This window comes from Tiliqua scincoides, chromosome 3 (assembly GCF_035046505.1).
Source record: "Tiliqua scincoides isolate rTilSci1 chromosome 3, rTilSci1.hap2, whole genome shotgun sequence".
Classification (NCBI taxonomy): domain Eukaryota; kingdom Metazoa; phylum Chordata; class Lepidosauria; order Squamata; family Scincidae; genus Tiliqua; species Tiliqua scincoides.
Genome location: NC_089823.1, coordinates 95,880,168 through 95,904,418, shown reverse-complemented (window position 1 = coordinate 95,904,418; position 24,251 = coordinate 95,880,168). Strand labels below are relative to the sequence as shown.

Below are 24,251 nucleotides of genomic sequence, written 5' to 3'. Positions count from 1 at the left end.
CTTCCGATTTCTTGATCAAAAACTGCAAATGCCAGATCACTTTTTTTTACATTTACAGAGGCTTGGTTAGCCCTGCAGAGAACTACATAGGACTCCTTGCACCACCCAGAGGCCGGTGCTGCAAAAGATAAGTAAACACTCCCCCCCCCAATTAGCCATGGCAGCAGTGTGATCCTGCCTCCACAAAGACTTAAGTGGTCCCCTCATCCTGAGGAGGACTTTGAGATTCATTGATATACATTATTTTTACATAGATTGCTAAAACCCAGTAAACCATCATAATCTAATAGCAGCTGGGGGCTTGGAGGGGCACCTGATCTGAAACTGGGACAGGGCGAAAGTTAAAGCCTTCCTTTTCCATGAGGGCCCAGTCTGGCTGCTGCTTAGTTAAGAAAATATAAGCAGCCACTTAGGGCACAATCCTAACCCACTTTCCAGCACTGACATAAGGGCAATAGAGCTCCCAGATAAGGGAACAAACATTCCCTTACTTTGAGGAGCCTCCATGAGTGCCCCCCAACTGCAGGATGCAGCACATGCCCCGTTGGCACAGCTATGCCAGTACTTGTAAAGTTGGTTAGGATTTGGACCTTAATGTAACATGTAGTTTTACCCCATGTGAACTAACAAAATTATGTGTTATTATACGTAAATAGACTATGTTCGTATGCCAGAGCATTTGAGAAAGTTTTCCAGGAACAGAGTTATGTTTTCTTTTGTGGTATCTGAAACAACTTATTTATTTTTTAGAGTGTTTCAGATAATGTTCCTTGTAAGAAAAGACGCAAGATTTTATTGTTGTAAGACATCTTATATATCATTTTGCAGATGGAAAGAAGGAACATAAATGTCTAAAATCTCCAGTATCTCCAGTGATATAGGACATTAATAAAATTACAGTTGGTTGTGTTATTCAGAGAAGATTTAAATTACCAAGGTATTCTCCACCATTTTGTGATTTTATTTTTTTATAAATTGCATTGTAGCAGTTTTCCTGTTGATATAACAGTAAAGCAATAAAGTTCAATAAGTGGGTGTTATTTTTTTTTAAGTGGAAAATGTCACTAAAGTGTTGCACGTTGAGTCATTTTTCACCATGAACTATAGTTTAGAAAAAGTGAATTGAGTTTCAGAGACTACTCCTGAGATTCAAGTTCAACTGCTAAAGCTGATATAGGCTAGTAGTTGACTATGAGGAGTTTTAAGCGTTAATATTCCATGAGCAAGTGTGACACATCTGGAAATCCTTTTTGTTTTCTTCTTTGATTATTTGGGTTTATGCTTTTGGATCCAGCAAGTCCAGGGAGTGTTGGATCCCATGGTGTGATCATTGCAAAGGTTGGTATGCTGTCATGGGAAAATGCTGATTATCTGAATATACCCAGTCTATTAAATGTCTTTCATAGAAAGAAGCTGCTGCCAAATAAAGCAATGTAATCAGTTTCCTTTCTCTCTTGTACTGAATAAGATGAGAAGAACAGACAACACAGAACTTCCTGGTATGGTTTAAGACACCAGTGGTCTCCATCCCCTCCCTTCCTTCCTACTCTAATTTGTGTGTTAGGCGTGAATGTCCCTGGGAGGGATGCTCTGAGATATTTGTTTTGAATGCTTTGGAGGAAAAGCCATTTTGACTTTTGAAGAGCTCAGCTGCAGAATATCTCTTCTGTTTGGATGGACTGAAGCAGCAATTAAAAGCAAATTCGTTACAGGAAAAAGACATAATTTTTTACTGCATTTGTTCATAGAATTTTATTAGAATTACTGCTTTCCTCTGCCTTGCTGAAATCAGCAGCACTGACCTTTATCTTGTTGAAATTAGCAGCCCTGGGTGGGAAGGATACATGCTGGGGCAGAAAGTACAGTGAGTGTCAATGATAGATTTCTGCTTGGCTGCTTGGCTGCTCTCTGAAAAGGACCTCCAAATGCCCTTCCACAGTGAAAGCTGAAGACATCGCTTGGCAATAATGGAGCACCCCTGTGCATTGAGGCAGAGACTGTAAATATGCAGGGTGTGGACAGAGTGAGTTAGATAATGCAACAAAACTCTCTAACTTTGTAGAAAAATATATGCTGAGGAGATGGATTGTGCAACTGGCTGTGACTTCTTCAGTGAAAACAACTAAAGTTTGTGAGTTTTTTGTAAAATTAAATCTGGATCCAATGACAAAATACAAGTACAGCTAGTCTTTTTTTTTTTTAAACATAATGTGTCTTTTCTTGCCTTTGCCTCCAAAGTGCAAGGACTTGTGCAGATTTCTGACCTCAAGTAGCAGCTGCTGAAGAGGAGGAGCAGTGAATGTGATCTGTGTGCAACAAGATGCTTGCTGTATTGTTGTGAAATATGCTTTGAATTGCAGAGCATATTGTAGGGTCATCAAGAAATTATCATTATAAACCCACAAGTCCAGTATTGATTGTTGACAATCTGCATACCAATCACATGGCTTTTTTTGTTCTTAAAAGTAAAAAAACAAATAATTAAACTTCACCTTCTGGTGTTACAGTTTTGGAAACTTAAAAAAGCTACACTGGAGTGCCCTGAGCAGTAGAGAACTACAAGAAGAAGATATTTTGGGTACTCATTGTATAAAAAACATTAAATTAAGTTTTTGTTAAGATAACACACAATGTCACAACGTGGATATTCAAGAGAAGGGCAAGAAAATCATTATCGATTTTTGCGCAGAGTCAACCACATCTTTCACAATGTTTCCTCAACATTACAGCGTTCCCTGGCAAAAAGGCATGGACGAAATTTCCCACGCCACACTTCGTCTGGTGAGAACTTGTTTTGATTTCAGAATAAGAATTTGTAGTCTGTTAATCACTATTTCTAAGTAGTAATTTTGAATTGCTTTTCCGTGTCAGTACGCATAATGCTCCATAATACCCTTTTCTTTTTTCATGGTTATTCTTTTTAAAAGTATTGCATTATTTGTCTCCATTTTAGTACACTGATAACACAGCAACCGTATTTAATGGTCTTTTTCTAAAGAACATAGTTTGCACAAACAAGAGAAATATGTACTATTTTCAAGAGCAATAATGAAGATTATTTAGTATCTAGTTTCCAGGTGTTAGATCACCTTTTACTAATCTTTTACTCTAATGGAATATTGATGTTTTTCATATTTCATGGCTGCTTTTAATAATGGAAATACAAGTTAATTATTTAAAGATTTATATATAAGATAATATATTAATATAATAAATATAATAATAATGCGTTTGTAACAGCTTTCTGAGTGTGCGAAGCACTTCACATATATTATCAATGCAATCCTTAATGTAATCATTGCAATAACTCTGCAGGTAAATAAATATTATTTTCTCCATATTGCAGCTGAGGATGAGAGGAAATGGTTTGCCTAACACTGTGTAGCAAGTTTATGGTAGAGTCAGGATTTGAGCCTGGGAAGTTCTGATGCACAACTCGATCTCTTTAGTAACTACACCACTCCAGATATATGTCTATCTGGGGTCCCAGAGTGGTTAACAACAAAGTAAAAACTATAGAGAAAGCATTAATAAATGATTAAAACAGCTGCAATATAATCAACATTAAAGCAACCAAAATTGCAGAGAGAATTTCCTCAATTGTAGCAGGTGGTATGCCTGATGAAAGAGTGTTGTTTTCATGACTGTTTGGGAGACTATGGTTGAGAAAGCCAGATAGGTCTCCTAGGAAGGTAGTTCTACAACCTGAGTGTAACCACAGTGACGGCCCTGCCCTGAGTTACCACAGTGTCACCACTGCTGGTGAAGGAGCCTGGAACAGAGCTTGTTCAGATGATCTCAGAGGATGGGCAACCATTTCTTAAGAAGTCATGTAGTCCTTCATGTGTCCTGGACCTAAACTGCTTAGAGCTTTCAGTGTCAAAATTAGTACCTTGAATTGGACCCTTAAGCAAATTGATAACCACTCCACATAACATTGGAGTACGACATTATTCAAAATGCAGTCCTGATGGCAGCAGCATTTTACACAAGTTGCAGCTCCTGAATGCTATTCAAGTGCAGCGCCTGGTGCAGTAATCAAGTCTGGGTATCACCAAAACCTGTGTTAAATTGCCTAAATCTGCTTTCTCCAGGAAGAGCCACAGCTGATGCACAAGCAAAAGCTGTGCAACGTACCCCTGAATATGGCTTCTATGAGCAGAGACAGATCCAAGCTTACTCCCATACTGTTCACCTGTTCCTTTCAAGGGAAACATAACCCTTGAATATGTTGAATACCCAACTGTATACCACCTTTCCTGCTAACCACCAACATCTCTGTCTTGTTTAGAATTGCTTTGCTAGCCACATCCAACCCATAACTACCTGCAAATATTGATTAAGACTATCCATTGCCTCCTTGGCACTAAATAGAAAACAGAGGAAATGTTGGGTGTTATCAACATATTGGTGGCACAACAGCCTCCCCCTCCCCGGAATGCCCCACCCCACGCCCCTGGCCACGCCCCGCCTCCCGTTCCGCAGTCCGGGCGACTGCTGAGCCACAGAATCCGGGCCACCACCGCACGCTAGTCCAGCTCTGGCCAGTGCTGGGCTAGCTCTGGCAGGAGCCCAGCGGTGAGCCCCACAAATGTGCCTTATGGCACGTTTGCAACTGTGGTCCATGGCGCAGAGCTGTGGCGTGGACCTCAGGATTGGGCTCTTATTAGGTTTCCTGTCTGATGTTTAAATAAGTGCATGTCTGAATACACCAAAACTTATCCTTGATATTTAATTATCTTAAAGGTTTACATTAATTGGTGCAAATGAAGTCACCAGGAGTATTTAACTCAGACTGGCTGAACGCCAGAGATGCAAATCAGTCCCTGAGTTCCATCTGTGAACTATAGTTCTACATAAGAGAGATCTTGGAGCTTGCAAGTGTAGAATTGCCAGGGTGACAGCAGACTGTGAATTATGTTGTTAGGTTTGTGTTTTCAAAAGTTCGGACTCCCTTGGCTTAGGGGTGATAGCTTTATGTGGACACATGTGCTTGGTTTTGCAAGTTAGCAAAAATATAATGGCCCTCATACCTCAGCACCCTTGAGATGTATATCCTGGGGCATTGGTTTTATGTATTTGGTTCATTCTACTAGTGGTGGAATTATTCACAACTATGAATGCTAAAACCTTGTTTACTGAATGCTGCTGCCTTATATTTATCAGTGAATTTAGGCTCATAGTAAAAATTAGAAATTTGCATTTTTCTATATGACAGGACCAGCCCTTAATTAAACAGGCTTGCAAAATTGAGGGTCAGAAAAACTTTTTTTCAAAATTTATGGTGGTTTTATATGAATTTGGGGTGCTTATTCCAAAAATGGCATCAATAGACCCAGTAACATCTAGTTTTGGAGATACGGTATAGTCTCATAAGTGAATGGTTCAAGCAACTTTCTCATGAGGAAGCCATAGCATAGGCTTCCTCACAAGGTAGCAACTTGAATAATTCATTAAGGCTATTCTGTATCTCCAAAACTAGATGTGATAAGGCAAAACTGATGCCATTTTTGGAATCAGCACCCCAAATATACCCAATGATAGATCTAACTTTGAAGACAGCAAAATAAGTGTTGGCCTGTGTTATTTACCCCCATGCTCTTAAATCTATAATAGGCTTTTAGCAAACACCGGTTCATCTCATTCAGGAGTAAATTAAGTCAGCCTTGAGCACAAGTGTTGAACAGCAGTTGAACAGCTGCTCCTTTTACCTTACTTTCAGTGTGGGAGATAGGGTTCAAAGGCTGCATCCTAGCTTTACAGGGTTACACAAGGTATCCTGTTCAACTGGCCTCTTTTGCTGCTTCAAAATTAATAGCCTCACTTTACATGCCTCTTTCAAAATGCAAGTTATCTAAGTTCAGTTGTGATTTTTGTCTGTATTAGACAGGGCATAATGCAGCATAAACAAGAAATGCATGAGCAAAAATGAGATCTAGCCATGTAATGGAATACTTAGCTGTATTTACTGTGGTTAACTATGTACAGCTCAGCTGTTGATAGGAAAGGATATTAGAAATGGAATCTCCTTTCAGCTATAGTTAGATTTCTGGAAAGTGTGGAAGATAAAGGCATTTTGAGGAATTTAGTGACAGCCAGGTGTGTGTGTGAATGAAAAAATCTGTGTTGCCAATCTCTGTTCTCCATTGTTTGGCCTCCATCTTACAAAATAATTGCCCTTTTCATAGATTGTTATGGACTGCGCTTATATCTAGAGGTGAACAATGGTGGCCAAACCATTGGATATAAAATCTGGCTATGTTTGAATTCAGCTTGCTTTTTCTTGGTTGTCCTCATTTCCTAGCCCCTCCCCAATATCATCTTCCGTAACAGTCTGTGGGTTCCCATTTTCTAAGACGTTAGATCATTCAGTAGCCTGGAACCTATAAAAATGAATGCCTTCCTTCTTTCCAGTGGCAATTTGACTTTAAGGAGAATTCTAAAAACTAAAGGATTTGTTGTATATACTTGAGAGTTGATCATACAGGTAGATTGCCCCTTCTTCAGACATCTGAAATCCATTCTAAAATCTAGACATTTTTGTCTAAGACTTGTCTTCTGTAGTGTGAACACTAGAAGATCTTGACTCATTCCCATATACAGTGCAGGAACAGGCTGTACGTTCTGTTCTCTGCTCTGTGTGTACCTGTACAGACATTGTTGGAAAAAGTCAGAAGCCTGCAGACTCCCATATGGATAACAGTGAGAAGAGCAAAAGGAAGCATTTCTCATTGTATATATGCAATTATTCCAAAATCCAGACAAATCCGAACTCCAGACACCTTCTCATTCCAAGCAGTCCTGTTAAGGGATACTCATCCTGTATTTGAATATATAATAAGGTTGCTCTCAATCATCAAGAAATACAGTATTTTTACCCTCTTGAGTTTTATAGTAGAAATTAATAAATAATAATCATTGTCCTGTTCCATATTGTTCTGGATCATTTTTATCTGTTCTTGATTTGTATATAAATGACATTTACAGCATAATTGTATACACGCTTGCCTGAGAGTAATAAGATCCATTGAATGAACCTTATTATGAGCAGACATGCATAATATTGCACAGACATGCACAGGTTTTTTAAAAAAAAAATGCTTTTATTATGGTTGTGAGCCTCCTTGAATTGAAAAATGAAAGATGGAATACACATCTTGAAAGAATAAATAAATAAAAGTAAATGTTGGCATAAAGATTAAGAAGGACTTTGAACTTTTCCTGGTAAGCATCTAGGTCTCACTAGAGAAATGTGCCTATCCTTTGAAAGCCTTTCTTCCTGTATATAATTTGCATTTTAGAACTTTAATTCCTCAAGTGCCATCCTAGGACATGTGCACTTCAGGATAAGAGATTTCCAACAGAAGATTTTAAAATGTGCACCAGAAATCCAAATGTCATAATTTGGATATATAATTAAGTAACTATAAAATTATAGATAAATATAATATTAAATATATATGATAACTTGTCATAATATACATAAAGACCAAAACATCAGTACTGTGTACTTCAGTTCTATTCTAAAGCCTACCCCAAAGTTTTGAAGGCATGGTTTTTATATGCCAGTTGATAGGTATGCTTACTTTATGTAAACACACAAGGTGGGTGTAAACAAGAGAATTGCGGAGTGGAATCCTAGGTGGGGAAATATAATGTTTGCCAGTATGATTTCTTGATCTTGGTGGAACAAAGTTCATTCCAGATGTATGGTAAAACCAGATCAAGTAAGCATGATCTGATGCTGAGAAGGGACCTTGGAGGTTTTTCTTTTTCTTAATTGCAATGTGGAGATGAATTATGTCGCAATTTCAGTTGAAGAAATGAAGAGCTATTTCATTTTTTCTAGTTGCAGCTCCTGGCTTGTTTCAATGGCTCAAGGTAGGTAGGACAGATTTCTGACTTGGTTAATTGGATCCTTCAGTTCGGATACATTTATGCTTAGTGGTTACTTTGTCTCTGCACTGGTTACATAAGTGAGTCTGTCATCAGAAGCTTTCTGCACATAGTAAAGTGAATTTAACTGTGCTTCTGTATTCCATATTTCTGATCAGTTGTGGAAGCTTGATTCAGATGGAGTAGAATCAATTTCTTACTTGAGCCTGTGTAAGCCGTGGGATTGTGCACTCTCCTCACCATCTTTTGCATGTGGGAAAAGCTTTTACTTTCACACTGAAGTAAATCAGAGTTTCATGTTATATCTGAAAATGTGCTTACTTCAGACCATGTTTAGGTCATAAACCAGGATCTGAAGCCACAGTTATCCTGGTTTCCTCCCCCCCCCCCATTGTGGTTGGAAGTAAACTCCAGTTTTGCGATAAGATATAATGTGGTTTTCTTTAGTGAAGCTGAAAGCTGTCTCTCTCCTCATATGCGAAAGAATGGGGGGGTAGTGCTCAAAAATATGTTTTAAATGCTTTGAGGGAAAGCTACTCTGATTTTGAAGAGCTCAGCTGCAGAATATCTTCTATTTGGATGAGCTGAAGCAGCAATTAAAGCAAATTAATTGCAGGAAGAGTACATAATTTTATACAGCATTTGTTTACAGCACGTGCTGCTTCCTCTGCCTTGTTGAAATTGGCAGTGGAATACTGACCTCCAGAGGGTGGGAAGGAGGCTTCTTACATAGCAGGAAACCATGGTTTCCCAGACCAGTCCAGGAGCTTGATAAAATTGACCTTGCCACATTACCAACTTTTTCAAGTACCCTTGATCACCTCACTAAGGTTTAAAGGCCTCATTGGTGCAAGCACTTATATAAACAGAGGGTTCAGAATGAAGTCAATGGTAAGATGAAGGAATAGCTTTCTTTAATTGCGAGACGGGTCTTATGAGAATGGAAATTGTTAAACCTTAATAACAATTACGCAAGCACCCCTCAGAAAGCAAACAAGACAGGGATGATTGAACTTTATTGATTAATAACATCAAAAAACCTGCAGCAAGGGAAAAACTGACAAGCATGTTGGCCATTAGTTGCTTGGGGAAATGGCGCTATCTGTCCGTCCGTCCCCCCCATGTGCGTGACATCCTGGCTCAAAGCACCACACAATCGGAGCCTGAGTTAGCTTATCACCACCAACCTCAAAAGGTTGACACAGCCAACCAGCAATGACCCAAACAGACAAAGTCTTGAGTTGGCCTTTGCTTGGTCCAGCCAGGGAGCCCGCCGGCCATTCTCACCAACCCAGACAAGTGTTGTCAGAGCAGTCCTGGCTTACCCCCCAACATTGCAAATCTCAGCATGTGTACAGGCCCCCATTCCTGGCTGCTCAGCCAGCACACCATCTGCCTATTTCAGGTCATACCCTTCCATTGAAGAAATCCTTAAACACACCACCCAAATGCTAGTTTGGGGTAGGCAAAAATCTGCTAACTACAGGCTAGTCAGGTTAACAGCAAAAAATTCCTACCTGGTCCCCAAAAGAGCAACCAGCTAATCTCAGATTGTGTAGTGGGCTATCGGAGGTTGACATAACAGCGCTTACTGAAGCTGGGCAGCTGAACCAGCTACAGCAACCAGCTGAACCTGGGAGGGCACCAGGATGCAGGTCTTTTGTATCTGGTGTACTCCTTGCGGCATTTGGTGGGCCGCTGTGAGATACAGGAAACTGGACTAGATGGGCCTATGGCCTGATCCAGTGGGGCTGTTCTTATGTTCTTATGGTTGCGCGTACAAGCCATGATGTGTATGTGCAACCTCCTGATTTTAGAAATGGGCTATGTCAGAATGCCAGATGCAAGGGAGGGCACCAGGATGAGGTCTCTTGTTATCTGGTGTGCTCCCTGGGGCATTTGGTGGGCCGCTGTGAGATACAGGAAGCTGGACTAAATGGGCCTATGGCCTGATCCCGTGGGGCTGTTCTTATGTTCTTATGTTATTAGCAAGAGCCGTGCCACATCCCCGCACATCTGCCAGCCAATGGCCAACCTGGATTTTCCCTCCTCTGCTCAGTGTGCTGCAGGGGAGGGGCTGTGAAAGTGGTGGCGGGGATCTACACACTTTTAAACTAAAGCATAGTTTACAGGATTTTTAGGGGGGAGGGCTGGAGTACCGCAATATAACTAATATTAATAATAACTGGAATTTATTAGACTCCACACAAGAAACCAAATGTACAAGTACAAATTGGCAAAGAAGTATAGCTACTGCTGAAAATGACTTGAGGGTTATAATGGTTGACAAACTAACCATATATCTTCAGTGACTTTGTTGTTGCAGCTGCTGCACTAGTAGTGTAACAAGCTGCTGTCAGTCTGTGTCAACAAGAAAGACCTAGATGAACAACTGCTCTGATTCAGTCTAAGGCAAATTCTTTGTTCAAAGAACCCCAGTTGTTTGGCACCTGTTATAAGTGCACCATGAGCTGGGACGACCCTCATCAAGTGTTTCTTGTGTATATCTTAGTGTGGCTCATATCAGAATTGAATCTTTGGGATCCTTGGCTCTACCAGCGCAGCGTAGCAACGTTTGGAGATAGTTGCCAGGATAAGGCTTTTTCCCCATTACAAGTCCTTGGGGATCCCCACCCAAAGCTTCATTGATTAGGTACTGTTGACTTTACTGGAACTGAAAGCTTCCTGATCAAGTAAACCTTTTACCTCAGCTGTTGCCTCCTGGACCTTATTTTATCACACTATTTGTAATATTGTGATGGTATAGTGGTTTGGGAGGTGGACTTAGACCTGGAAGATCCAGGTTCAAATCCCCCCTCAGCCATGAAACTCCCTGGGTGACTTTGGACCAGTCACTTTCTCTCAGCCTTACCTACCTCACAGGGTTGTTGTGAGGACAAAAGGAGGGGAGCAGCTGTGTGGAGGAAGGGCGGTATAAAAATGTGAAAAATAAATAAATTGATATACTACCTTTCTCAAAGACTTGTAGACTTGAGACACATAGAATTCAGGTGGTTGCCCTCCTTGATCACCTGTAACTTAATAAATGCAATTTCTTTCTCCTCTCTTATGCTCTTGGCCTCCCTGGATTGCTCTTGTAACTGTGGCTGCAGTTATACTTGATTTTTTGATCTCTTCTTTCTTTGGGTTGATTCTCAAACTGCTAGTTTCTGTTGACAGTGGTCTCCTGTTGGCTCTCTTTTGAGTAGCCTGTTGGAAGCCTCAAATTTGTAGATCACTCCGCTGGAGATCTGATCCTGCAAAGGCTTTTGAAGATGTACACCTGGCAGTGGCTGAAGTTTACTACTAATGGCTATATGAGCCACAGTTAGGTCTCTAGAATGATTAAGAATGCAATCTTATGCTAGGGCAGTACCGGCAGCCAGCACACTGCCCCAGCAACTGCATCATTGAGTGCCATAAGACACATGGTTGCCGGTGGTAAGGCTGCTGTGCTAGGGGAGAGGCCAGCGTCATTTGGCGCTGGGCCTCAGAGCTGGAAAGATGCCAGACTGGAGCGGCCAGTGGTAAATGCTCCTGCTGGCCAGCAGTGAGGCTTTTCGGCAGGAGGGAGGCAACAGGAGGGAGGAACTGGAAAGATGGATGGTGGACCGAGGGAAGGATTGGGCCCAGGGAGGATGGGGATGGTGGCAGAGTCTACCACTGAATCCTATGTCCCCACCCATGCCTGAAAGCCCAGCATGGGCCTCCTCAGGGAAGGTTTGTTCCCTTACCTCAAGGAGACTCCAGCAGCTGTCCTAGCCCCACAGGATACAGCAGTGGCCATTTTAGTGCCACTGTATTGCTCGGTGCTGCCAGAGGATAAGATTGGGCTATAAATCATAGCACATGTAACATATGAGACAAAAGCAAAATATTGTTATTAATCAATTGACAATTGATTCTCCCTTCTTCCAGCCCTCTTTCCTTGTCCTTCACCTGAACCCTTTCCTCCCATATCTCACTTGATGAATTGATTGTCCTGCTAGTCTCATAAATTTCTTCCACTTGCCCTCTTGATCCTGTTCCATCTTAATTTCTGGTTTCCATCTTTCCTGCAATTATCTGTTCTCTCCTACACATTATCAACCTGTCTGTCCTTTAGCTCCATTGCGGCTGCATTCAAAATAACACTGTCTCTTCTGTTTTTTAAAAAAAAAATCATTTGACCCATCTTCTCTCCCAGCTACCACCCAGTCTACCTTTTGCCTCCAGACTCCTGGAATGTACCACTTACTCCTGTTTACTCAACTCTTTCTCCTCCAGTTTAGCTCTTTACCTACTCCAATCTGGCTTCTATCCATTGCAGTAAAGCTGAAGTATCCATTGCACTAAAGCTGCCCTCACATAAATTGCCAACAAGGACTTTGCTACCAAATTAAATTCTGAATTCTGTCATAATTCTTCTTGAACTCTTGGCTGCCTTTGATACAGTCAGTCATTCTCTGTTGCTTCATTTTCTTCATGACTTAGTTCTCTGTGATGGGCCTTAAATGGTTCTCTTACAGCCTGTCTGATCATTCCATGTTTTCAAAAGGAAACCTACTCTTTCTGTTGGGGTCTGACAGAGCTTTGTTCTTGGTCCCTTGCTATTGTCTCTTTGTGTGTACTTCTTGGGCAACTTCAGCAAATTCCATAGCTTTCTAACTACCATCTGCATGCTGACCTGCCTGTACCTCTTTACCCCAGACCTCTCTCCCTCCATCAGATTTCTCATCTCCAGATGTCTGTCCAGCATTTCAATCTGAATGGTTCATCATCACTTCAGACTCAATATGTCCAAGGCTGAATTTCTTGTCTTTCCTCCCCCAGTTCTCTGCATTCTTTATTTATCTTTTCAGAATGTTGTCATCATCCACCCTATTGGACAGGCTTGAAGCCTTAATTTTATCTTTGCTTCATTCCTGAGAAACATCCACAAATCTGTTTGCCAGGGGTTTGTGCCCCAAGTTCTCTAGCTAGCAAGATAATCTCTCTGGGATGGGAACATATTCCATTTTGAAAAGACAAGGCTTCTTCAGGCAGGGCAACAGCTCAGCCTCTACACCACACCTCCTGCCCTCTGTTGTGTTTTTGTTTTGTTACCAAATTAATGTTGTGTTATCAGAGCAGGTTGTTTAGCTCCAGTTTGTATAAACCAGTTTGGTATTTCTATTTCAGGTAGATCTAATCTAATATAGTTAAGAGAATTAACATTTTAGCCTTGCCTTAGATCAATGAACAGAAGGCATGGCACTGAAAGTAGCTTTATTGGATAAGTTGTTAAGAACTTTAGTAAGCTGAACTTACCTGTAACTTGATTACAGCTGTATATACAAAATTCATTGACAGACCTGGACAGATGAGCACATAATTACTTTCCCATATGTAAATATATAAGGAAGCGGAAATCTGTAGTTCCTGCCTAATTCTCTGTGTGAATAGCTGTAGTTGTCCATGCATGATTTATTCACAGTGTCCTCTGTTTTGACCTTTTGGTAACTTTGAGAAGGGGGAAGTCCCTTCCAAAAGAAGAGAGAAAACAGTCTGTTTTATTCTTAGAGGCATTTTGACAGTTGCTTCTGTCACTTTCATTTACTATCTTGCTTTATCTGTATTACTGAGTCTGAGAAAGCTAGTAAGTAATCTTGAGGTCACTAATTAACAGATAATCTGTCCAACAATTACCTGAAAGGATCAAGTGAAGGAAGACTTTGCTTAACATTGGTGGCTGAAAGTTCACAGGCATATAGGAACTGTACTGAAGCTTGGCCATCTTTTTAAAGTACATATGCATAAAAGACAAGTGAAAAAACTGGACACACTCTTTGGAGAAGATTCATCTTTCATCATGTCTTAAATACTTGTCTTTCTGCACAAATGACATAAGCTTTATGGCTTCACTACCACAGTCACTTTTCTGTACAAGGTACATTTTAGCTATTTTGTGATATAGTAATTGCCACAAATGTCCTTGCTGACATTGAATGAGAAAAATTGGATAACAAAAAAGAAAAAAGGAGGAAAAAAACACCACCTGTGCAACTACTTATATTCGGCATAGAAAACACAATAGCAATGACTGCACTGTTCAAAGTACAGGTGCAGCCTATTTATCCATGGATTTTTTAATAATAATAATAATAATAATAATAATAACAACAACAACAACAACAACAACAACAACAACAACAACAACAACAGTATTTATATACCGCTTTTCAACAAAACGTTCCCAAAGCGGTTTACAGGAAAAAAAAATCAAATAACAAATGGCTCCCTGTCCCAAAAGGGCTCACAATCTAAAAAGGTGCAAAAGAACACCAGCAGACAGCCACTAGAAAAGACACTGCTGGGGGGAGGTGGGCCAGTTACTCTCCCCCTGCTGAATAGAAGAGGAGCACCCACTTGAAAAAGTGCCTCTTACCAGTTAGCAGGGGTAAGGATCATGCAGACAAACCTCTAGAAAACTATATTGGCTATTTGGAGCACCTGCCATCATGAGAACCTGTGCCCTAGGAAGACTGAGGCAAGCATATATAAGACTAGTCAGTTTAAATAGTATAAACTGGCCCTTTTCCATTTCTTTACCCTGTCTGTCACAAGTGTGCAGTTGGGGAATTTTGGCTAGCAAGTATGGAACTTCCCAATTCTGTTTCAAGGAATTGCATGGTTAAAAAACTGCTTGAGAGAGGCGGCTGTCAGCTGACCGACCAGTGTTGTTCCTTTCAAGCTAAAAAGGATGGCTTTACTTGATAGGTTACCATTTGTTAAAAGTAGGGCTCCTTAAGGGAGGTTTGTGACATACCACTCCAAAAGGGTTTTAGAACTAAATTGTTTTTAAAACGTGCTGTGTTCTTGACAGAACTTGCTCAGTGATTTGTGTTTACACTGATTTGGTTTACTGCACGTGAGCTCTTTTGGACAATAAAATAGAAAGCAACCAGGTGCCAGTAAAGGAGCCATCAGCCCTTTGGTGGACCTCCTATCCTGTTGAAAGACACACTGGCTTTGCATGTAACTTGAAGAAAGGTATTATGTCCCGTCTAGCTTGGCTTTTACTGTGAGAGGTGAAGTTTTGAGCTTTCTGTATGTCCTAGAGGCAAGTTTAAAGATAAGAGGTTGCCATCTACTCTTCACAAAATTGACTTGTGGCAATATGACCCTAAGTCTGATCTCTTTGCTGTACAAGGATATTGCAGAACTGTGGTATCTTCTGAAGAAAAGCACAGGTGTGTTGAGCTTACATGTTTTCTTGCCTTCCCTTTCTTGTTCCCCTTTCCAATGACTGCACTGCACAGAAGTGATATTGTGATATAGTAGTTCCTGAATGTTGTACTGTTTTATTAACTTGTCAGGCAGATCATTTTGTCTCTTGTATAAGTATTCATCACAGTCTTTAGCATGTTTCATTTGTTGAACCAAAGCCATATATGTTGTTAGATTGTAGGGCAGTGCCACGTAAATGTTCATCTGAGTTTATGACATAGGATGTTTGTTAAAGATATTTGCTAAAGGATCATTATATATTTGCTTCCTTGTTGCATACACTAGCTGCTCCTTCTGTTGCCTCTATCTTGGGATACAACATTTGATTGTAATTTTCGCTCCAAGGCAGTTTATAACCTTTCTGAGAAGGGGGTGTAAATAATTCCTTTTAAAAGCTTTCACTGCCTTCTTCCAAAATGTATTAGCTCCAAAGAGTCAATCTATGATAGCTTTTTCTTACATTTCTTTTCAAGCTCTCCACAGTAGTCTTGTTTCCAACTGGAAATGAATGAAGCCTTGGAGATATTCTTTGCTGTAAATAGTGAAGCTACAGTCCACTGTGAAACTGAAAGCTTGTTTTCTATGGAAGTTGGGGAAGGGGGGGGAAGACAGTGAGAAACCAAATACTGCTGATTCAGTTCACATTGCCTGTCTTGTGTTCTGTTTGGTATGCATGGTGGTTATAAAGGAATACGGGATGGAAAGCAGTGACATGTCAGGTTGGTGATTTGCTTTATGACAGTTCAGCACATTTTTGTTTATATTGATAGAATCTGATATTAAAAGATGATTTAGGTGGCATTGTATATAAGTTTTGGATCAAAGATCTCTCCATTTAGAGTGTTCTTCAGTAGTCTCTGGGTGTTCTGGCAGCATTGCTTTGCATTCAAGTCAATGTTTACTGTACTTGCTATGGGGTAATGCACTGCTGAACACAAGAGAATTCAAATCTGAGGACAGTAGGAAGGCTAAAAAAAATAGCTGCCTAGGAAACTTAAAGCTTCAGCCCTTTTTGTGCATTTTCTGCTTATGTGCAAATAATGATGAAAGCACTTTAATATAGAAACTAATAATCTTACTGGTCTGAGAGCTCAGATTGAGATAAAGTTGCCAACTGACCTGGAAAAACTAGCTTGGTCTATTCATGTGCATCTAACAATAGCTTGATCTGCAGAAATTGATAGTTGAAGCTTTTGGGGATATGGAGATAAGCATTACACTGTAGAACACAAAAATTATGTTGAATTTTTAATGCTTCTTATAGAATTCAGATGTGCTGATTCCAATAGTAATCTTGGGTTATTTGTATCATCAAAACTTTTTTAGTCATCTTAAATTTTTTTGTTTCTATCTATACCAGTGGTTCTCAAACTGTGGGTTGGGACCCACTGGTGGGTCATGAGCTAATTTTTGGTGGGTCGCTCTAGGACAGAGCAGAGCCTCCCGTAAAAACACAGATGATGGAAAGATTAGATGACTGATTCAATAGCCTCAGGGCTTGAGGCAAAAATCAGATAGCTGCCAGTTGCCCTACAAACAGCTCAGCTCCTGCAGTTTGCAAGTATGTGTAAATATAGGGAAATAAATTGTTTATTACTTGTAAATAAAAAATTATTTATTTCTAAGTCTTTTTTTTAAAGTTTTTGTAAAGGTGGATCCCGATCAAGTACGGTCCCAGTGCTAAAAAGTGGGACCCAATACTACAAAGTTTGGGAACCACTGATCTATACTATTGCCTAATAAGGCATTGTAATACACATTGCCTAATACAACTGTACAGCATATATTGGGACTACACTATTGATGCTACGCCATAAAAGCAGCATTTTAAAAATCCATGGATCAAAATTAATAAAGAACATCAAATATTCCGATAAACATGAAATTGTTCAAATTTTGTTACATGGTATTATCTTCAAATGTCTGTAAATACAACTGCAGCTAATGATACTGGAGCAAGGCAAGTAAGGAAGTTGGCAACCCTGGTTTTAAGTTTTGAGAAATCTGAACTTCAAGACTCATGAGACTACTAGTCAGTAGGCAATAGCGAGCTAGATGAACCACAGGTCTAACTCAGCAGAATACAGATTCCTGTGTTTCTGTGGCCTTATATGTGCCATAAATCATGGGCATCCTTTTAGCCCTTTCTAAAATGTTTTTTCTGTTAACTTCCTTCATGTCTTATGAGAAAGAAGTTTCCAATTTTATGCAAGGTAAACACTTTGCAGCTCATTTTCCACATAATCTCTAGTTTGAGACAGAACTATGAGAATGATGGGAAAGCCCCTGCCATCTGTAACTCAGTGATGTTTTTTGGACGGGGTAAAATTATTAACTTTTCCAGTTTTGGAATGCCTGTATAAGGTGAAATATTTGATGTCAAATGACATTGTAGAGGGCAACCAAGATGGTGGCACAGCAGCCAGCATCTTAGAGAGCTCTTGCCCATGGCTCTTGTCCATAACACCATCCCAGACTGCTCTGCATCTGAGTGGTGATAGAAGCTAGATCTTCCCTGGACCACAAAATCATCTGGATCTCCCCTTGGTCCAGTTTAAAAGGGAATAATCTAAGAAGGTATGAATGTGTTGGTCGGGCCTAGTTCTGTGCCATGACTTGACTTGAAGGACATGGAGGGAAGAATCCTGCTGCTTTTGAAGTTGACAGCAGCTGACCTTAGATCAATTTAATCATCTATGTAGCAACCTTTGTTTATGTTCACAAAGATGTTAGCCTCTGTGTCCTCCCTGCAAGCCTCCATCAATTGCGTGGAGAAGTGATTAGATCCTGCAAGCTGCTAATAATTGGGGGGGGAGGGGAGGGAAAGGTGATAGATTTAGAGAAGTGATCTCTTGTGGGGGGAAGACATACATATTATTGGAGCATGCTGGGGAAGGGAGCCCCATTATGATTATTGTTTTGGCCCTCCAAGAAGTTGGAATTAGAAGGAGTTCTCAAGAGCCTATACAAAGAAACACCAATCGCATGCATACCTTAATTTGTCAGGTTTCAAAGAGGGCATTTTAAAGCATGTAGGAGAAGGGAAGGATCTGCACTTAAGTGAAACGAGAGCCCAGTAGGTTGCTCACTGCCCATCTGCATTCAATTCAGTCTAGAAATTCTATTGCTGTCATAAGGGAGATGATTCAGAATTACATGTGCAACTGGAGACAGTCATGAACCAGTTTGTAATTTTTTATTCAAAATTGGATGATGATGATTTGGAGCCTCTGGGGAGAATAGTGATAATTTTCTGAATGTGGGAGGTCTTCCCTGATTGGATCTGTATCAGGAGTGACTTGTATCTGTATCAGGAGTGACTTGTATCAAAAGAGCAACTCCCCTGCAAGAGAAAGAAGTAACACTGACAATTTTTTTAAAAAGTTGTGGCAAATCATCTGATCCAGATGGCTTTATTGTCAAACTGTACAAATGTCATGCAGAGATTTTAGTGCCAAATTGACTGAAATGTGTAGTGGAGGACTTGATCACTGGTAATTTACTTTTTCATTTTTGTGAGTCTCTTCTTATGGTTCTTCGCAAAACAGGGAAATACCCAAGTGTGCAAATTAAAGGCCTATCCCACTAATCAATGTAGATGATAAAATACTGACAACCTTCAGGAACTGATGTCTTCACTGATTTACCCATCTCAGGAGGCTGGCTTCATTAATAGAAGATATGAGGTAGACAACACCAGGCTCCTAATTGATATCTAATTGAAAATCTAAGCTGATGAACCTAATCTATGTTGCAAATCTGATCAAATCTACACATTTCCTATATCAATGGTTGATGGAAGTGGTTAGAGTGGATATCTAATAACGGTAGGATGTCTGGAATAGTGAACTAAGGGCCTAGGCCTAACCTATTTTCCAGCGCTGGTGCAGCCACAATTCAGCCCTGATATAAGGGAAGAAATATTCCCTTACCTTGAAGAGGCCTCCATGACTGCCCCCCCAACACAGGATGCGCACATGCTCTGTTGTCACATCTGCACCAGAGTTAGAAAGTTACATAGAATTTGGCCTTAAGTTGCAAAATTTAACAGGGGCGTAGCAGGTGACTTTAACTCAATTAAATGTCCTTCCTTGAATTTGATACAACACCTCACCCAGGCAAAAGTTATTATTTAGAGTACATTCACTCTCAGAGATTGTCTGTAATGGGTATGATTTCTTCTCCTAATTGTTTATGTTGGTCATCCAGTTCATCTTACCCACATGATGTGGAGTGGTTTTGTCATATCTCCTTTCTGGAGGGATATCTTGATAATTTTTAATATGGTGTTAGCTAGGTGTCACTACCTTTCAAAGAGATGCATGTTTTACTAACTTGTTTGTTGTATGAAATTTGTAATATGAAAGAATTGTGGTTAGTTAGGACACTGGGCTTGGGTAAGTGTATTCTGCAATACTGGGATAAGAAGTTTTTACTCTTGTAGCAGCAGTGGATTACAGACTTATATATTCTGGCTGCACCTATATACTCTGTCATTGAGCAGAAAACATACAGAATAAACTCTAATGAGTTTATTCTGTTGTTGTTCTGTAGAAATTGTCCCAAACATGATGAAAAGAGACTTTTTGTCATGTTTGGGACCATTTTTTGAAAATTTATGCATCGTGGTTGAACTTTGCAGCCTTCTTCTGCTTCCACCCTCCCATGTTTGTTGAGTCAAATGCACACTTTTTGTGAAAAGATATAAAACAAATTTTTTAAAAAAGTCGTTGTCAGGATTTGAATGGAGCTTGAAGTGGGAGCATTACATGATCTTGTATTTCATTTCCGTTCTCTAACAAGTTTGGTTGAGATTTATCACTAGAGCCCCGCTGGATCAGGCCAAAGGTGCATCTAGTCCAGCTTCTTGCTTCTCACTGTTTTGTAATAGTTCGGGATAGTCTTAAATGTTTGTATTTTTTTGCAGATTTTGTTTTTTCCCCAAGAAGGAAAAGTGCAAAAAGTAGTGTTATGTGTTTTTATTCCCAAGGCGCATTTCTATAAGTTATAATTATAAATGATAATTATTTTAAAAGTCTACTAGTAGGAGATATATAGGTGGTGTAGTGTCAGCAGATGCAGCCACAGTCATTACCCATGCATACACCCCCAGTCCAGCCCAACCAGCCTATAGTGACCAGTGTATTGAGATTTTTGTGGTGTTTGCAGATTTGGGGTTTTTTTGTTTGTTTTTACAAAACCAAAAAGTGCAGGAAGTGCTGTTATGTGTTATCACCAAAAAAATCACTAGTAATAGCCTCTCCTTCTCAGCATTCCATGTTCAATATTTCAATAAAAATTAACATAAAGTGAAAGGGATTCCAAGTTGTGAGGTGAATTCAGAACGACATTAGGTTAGCTCTGGTCACTGAACATACTGACAAACACTTAACCACATGTTCATTTGCTGTGCTCTGTCAAGTGAGAGAAATTGTAAAGGTCAGCTTCTTCAAACTAGTAATACTAGAGCACCTGGTCAGGCTTTTCCAGTTGTTCATAGCAGCATGTGCAAGTTGAATCCCCACTGTGTCTTTCAGCATTTGTTAGTGACTGGCTGTTCTAATGGATCATCTCTTTTTCAATAAAGAGAAAATCAGCAGTAAGTTTGCAGAGTAAGACAAACTCACCATTTCCATTGTGCGAGAATGCTTGCAGAGTGAACATGCGTTTGAGTCAGTAATAGCAAGCTATTTCAAGTGCACGTGTTTCGACTTAGTTGGCTTGTAGATCACCAGTCCCATGACAGCCTCATTTTGTGCTAGATGTGATTGCAAGGAATACCTGTCCTTAGGTGCATCCAGCCACCAGGAAAGGGCAAACAGCTGGGCAGTGGAACCATAGCCAGTAAAGTAACCAGCCACTGCCAACTCCTAGCCAACCTATAAATGGTTGGATAAGTAGCAGTTTGGTGCTGGAGGATGGGGCTGGGCCAAGGCCATTAAAGGGTTTCCCCAGGGGGAAAGAGAGCATTGTGGAAGGAAAGAGAGCAGACAAAACCAAAGAGGCAGAAGTAAGAGAGAAGAAGGGATGAGGTGAGAGACGCAGAAGGAGCCAGAGTGAAGGGACTGAGAGGAGCAGGAAGAGCTAAGGGAGAAACTGGAGAAGGAATGAAGGTGTATCCCCCTCTTCTTGGAGGTGGCTCAGCTGTCTGGGCAGAGACTGAGAGGACATCTGCAGCCTGTGTTCACTAGAGGGAGGAGCCAAAGAGGCTGTCCCAAGCCCATCCTTACCAGAGTTTGGATTGAGCTCATAACCCAGCAGGCAGAGTGGGATATTCCACTCCAAGCTATATTAGGGAGGACCTCTACATAAGGCATCAGGCAAGGCATGTTGGGGGAGGGCTGAAGCAGAAGGGGTAGTAGTAACCCAGGGGTAGAAGGCCAACCTTTTTCTCTTTTTTTGTTCTTTACTGTTGGGCCCAATGAGAGCTGTGCTGAATGTTTCAACCTAGTATGCCAGAGAGTTTTACCTGTAGGTTGAACCCACCTGCCCACTTCCCAATGGAGGAGGAGGTGAAGATGGACTCCACCAAGTTAGGCGTGTTTAAGATTCATTAAATAATGGTAATTTTTAATTGAATTAGCTTTTAAGTTTGTGCTTAAGTTATTCACTGAAACCATACCTGTAGTTTTCAGGTTTCAATGTTTTGCAATGGTTGCTAACAATCTTGAGGGACATTTCAGTTCTTGTAATGCTTTCACTGTGCAGCGGTCAGGCAGGGTTACAAATTAACCAAGATGCAAGTAACAAGTCATAAGCAGAGGGACAAAGGAGGTGGGTGCTCTTATTGCTTGTGCTTTCTTTGTATTTCCTTGTGGAGCTAATAAATGTTTGAGTACATTTCTAAATGTCACTTCTATTTCTGTCTAAGTTCGTGAGGAATAATTTGTTGAACCCAGTGTGAAGAAAGTTCTAAAACAGAGAGAGCTTCTTTTTTAGTTAACAGTGACATGCAGTCATCTTCCACATGAAAATTCCTGCAGTCTTATCTTTTGTGAAACACCAGTCTCCTTACTTATAGAAGTAGACAGGCTGTCAGGAAATTGGATAATGATCCTAAAAGGATGCAAAATTAAAGGTTTGCCTTGGGGTTTCAATTCCCACTTGTATGAATGGGATGCTTTTAAGTTCTTATATATGGAACTCTCTTTAATGAAGGATATCTGTTGTAGGCTGTTACAATACATTCATTTGTGTTTGGTGAGTAATAGTCACTTCCCAGACCTAATACTCAATTTTCTATTTTATATGCTTAAAATAAGACATCTATAACTCAAGCACTTGCCTTTGAAAATCCATCTGACCCAAGAATATCTAAATTTAAAACTGCTTAACTACAAAAGAAGAAAAATTTCCTTTCATTCTGAATATTATATAAATTGCTTTTCTGTCTGTCAATGCAGTAGTTCATAGCCAGAATGCAAGTGTTACAAGTAGTGGTAATTTCCTGTTTTTCAAAGGGGCAACTCCCACATCAGCAATGGTAGAGAAGTTCATGAGTGCATATGCTCCAAGGTAAACCCATTTCACTGGATAAAAATATAATATGTGGCAAGATACATAAATTCTGTGTGGGAGATTCTTGTTGTTAACTTGGAGCTAATAAATCAAGCCTTGTATTGCTCTTCTTAATATTCTTGACAGACATTGTAGATGGATTGGGAAGCTTTGTTTTTGCCAGTACTAATGGATACTATAAGAAGTGTGTATTACTAATGTATGAGAGCAGATTCACTGAAGCACACATTAGACGACTGTGTAAATTTGTAGCTGTGTAAACTAATGCAGATCCAACAAGAATATTAGTTAACTGCTTCTAAATATTCGTGTTTATCAAATCTCCTAGTGCCAAAATTGCTGTGCATTTAAAAGCAGATTTCTCAGACCAGTGTGATCAGTTAGCTTGGAGTATAGAGTTCTACAGTTGCATAACTTGAGAATAATCTCAGCACCATCTGGGAAGTACCTATAAAACAACTTTTGAAATCTTTGAAGAAATAGCAAGTATTGACTTTGAAATGGTGCATATTACAAGCTTCTACCCTGGCTGACACTCTTTTTATAGTTGTAGAAAGCATTTTATGGGTCACTATTTTTTTCTGTTTTTCACCACTTTACACAAGAACTGAATTTCCTCCACGTAGTGAATTACATGTAGCTTGAATATGTGCTGTCAAATTTAATGAGCATACACAACTATCTGGCTGCATTTGCATCCGCAGGAAATTTTTATATGTGGTAAGGATTGTAGTGTGTAAGTGTGGTGAAATATATGGTAATATGCTTTTCACATTTGAGAGTGTCTGCACAGTGGGCACTCAGTGTTTCCCTTGTAGAAAATTGCTGGCAAATGGACCTGATTGGTGCTGTCCATGGTACACCACTAGCAAGCCCAGTGAAAAATTGGCCAGTTTTAGTCCATGTTCTCAGTCTTAAACATATCACTTTAATTGTTTTCAAGTAATATTACTGTTGGTGCTCTTAACCTGCAACTTCAATAAGTACATATGTGATTGAATGTGCATTGTACTCAAGCTGGTTGATTTTACCAGATGTCATCTGTCATCTTCACCCGTTTTCATGTATTATGAGGATGCTGATTGAGCAAGAGTTTATGGTCTCCCTGTGTGCATCTTAAAACATGAATGGTGAATAAGATACATTGTATTCTTAGGACTTTACAAGTATTAAATGTGTGCAGTCAGTTCATGTGCGGGGCTTGGAATTGTCTAGGCAAAGTGGCTTCTAAGAAATCCTATCTTTAGGATAGGTTTGAAGGTTGAAGTCCTATAAATATTTTACCCCTCCTCCTTTCCCTATGTTTATATTTAATCTGCTTTATTTTATGAATGTTGGTCCTATGTGTGGATATCTTTTAGGCATAAAAGCTCATTAAATAAATTAAATTTAATGAAATTTAAAGTGCTACACATGGGCCTTATATGTGTAGCACAGACTGTGATTGACACATGAAGGGGGCTGAAGCTTTTTCCTGAGCTCTCTGCAAACACATGAAGGGGTTAACTCTGCACGGTCAAGTTCTCTGGCCATGCCCTGCATCCGCCTTCCCTGCATTCAGCACTCGTGTGTAGGGGAGATCTCTGTCC

General features: G+C 40.0%; 1 protein-coding gene across 4 annotated transcripts in view; it reads left to right on the top strand.

The window, feature by feature from the left end:
* The first annotated feature begins 1,646 nt into the window (after positions 1-1,646).
* MCF2L (MCF.2 cell line derived transforming sequence like) overlaps positions 1,647-24,251 on the top strand; it is an 85,920-nt gene continuing 63,315 nt past the window's right edge. For all 4 annotated transcript variants that reach the window (XM_066622387.1, XM_066622386.1, XM_066622385.1 and 1 more), the window contains exon 1: positions 1,647-2,781. In XM_066622387.1, coding sequence (XP_066478484.1) covers positions 2,631-2,781 — 151 coding nt within the window. In that variant the 5' untranslated portion in view covers positions 1,647-2,630. The remainder of the gene's footprint in view (positions 2,782-24,251) is intronic.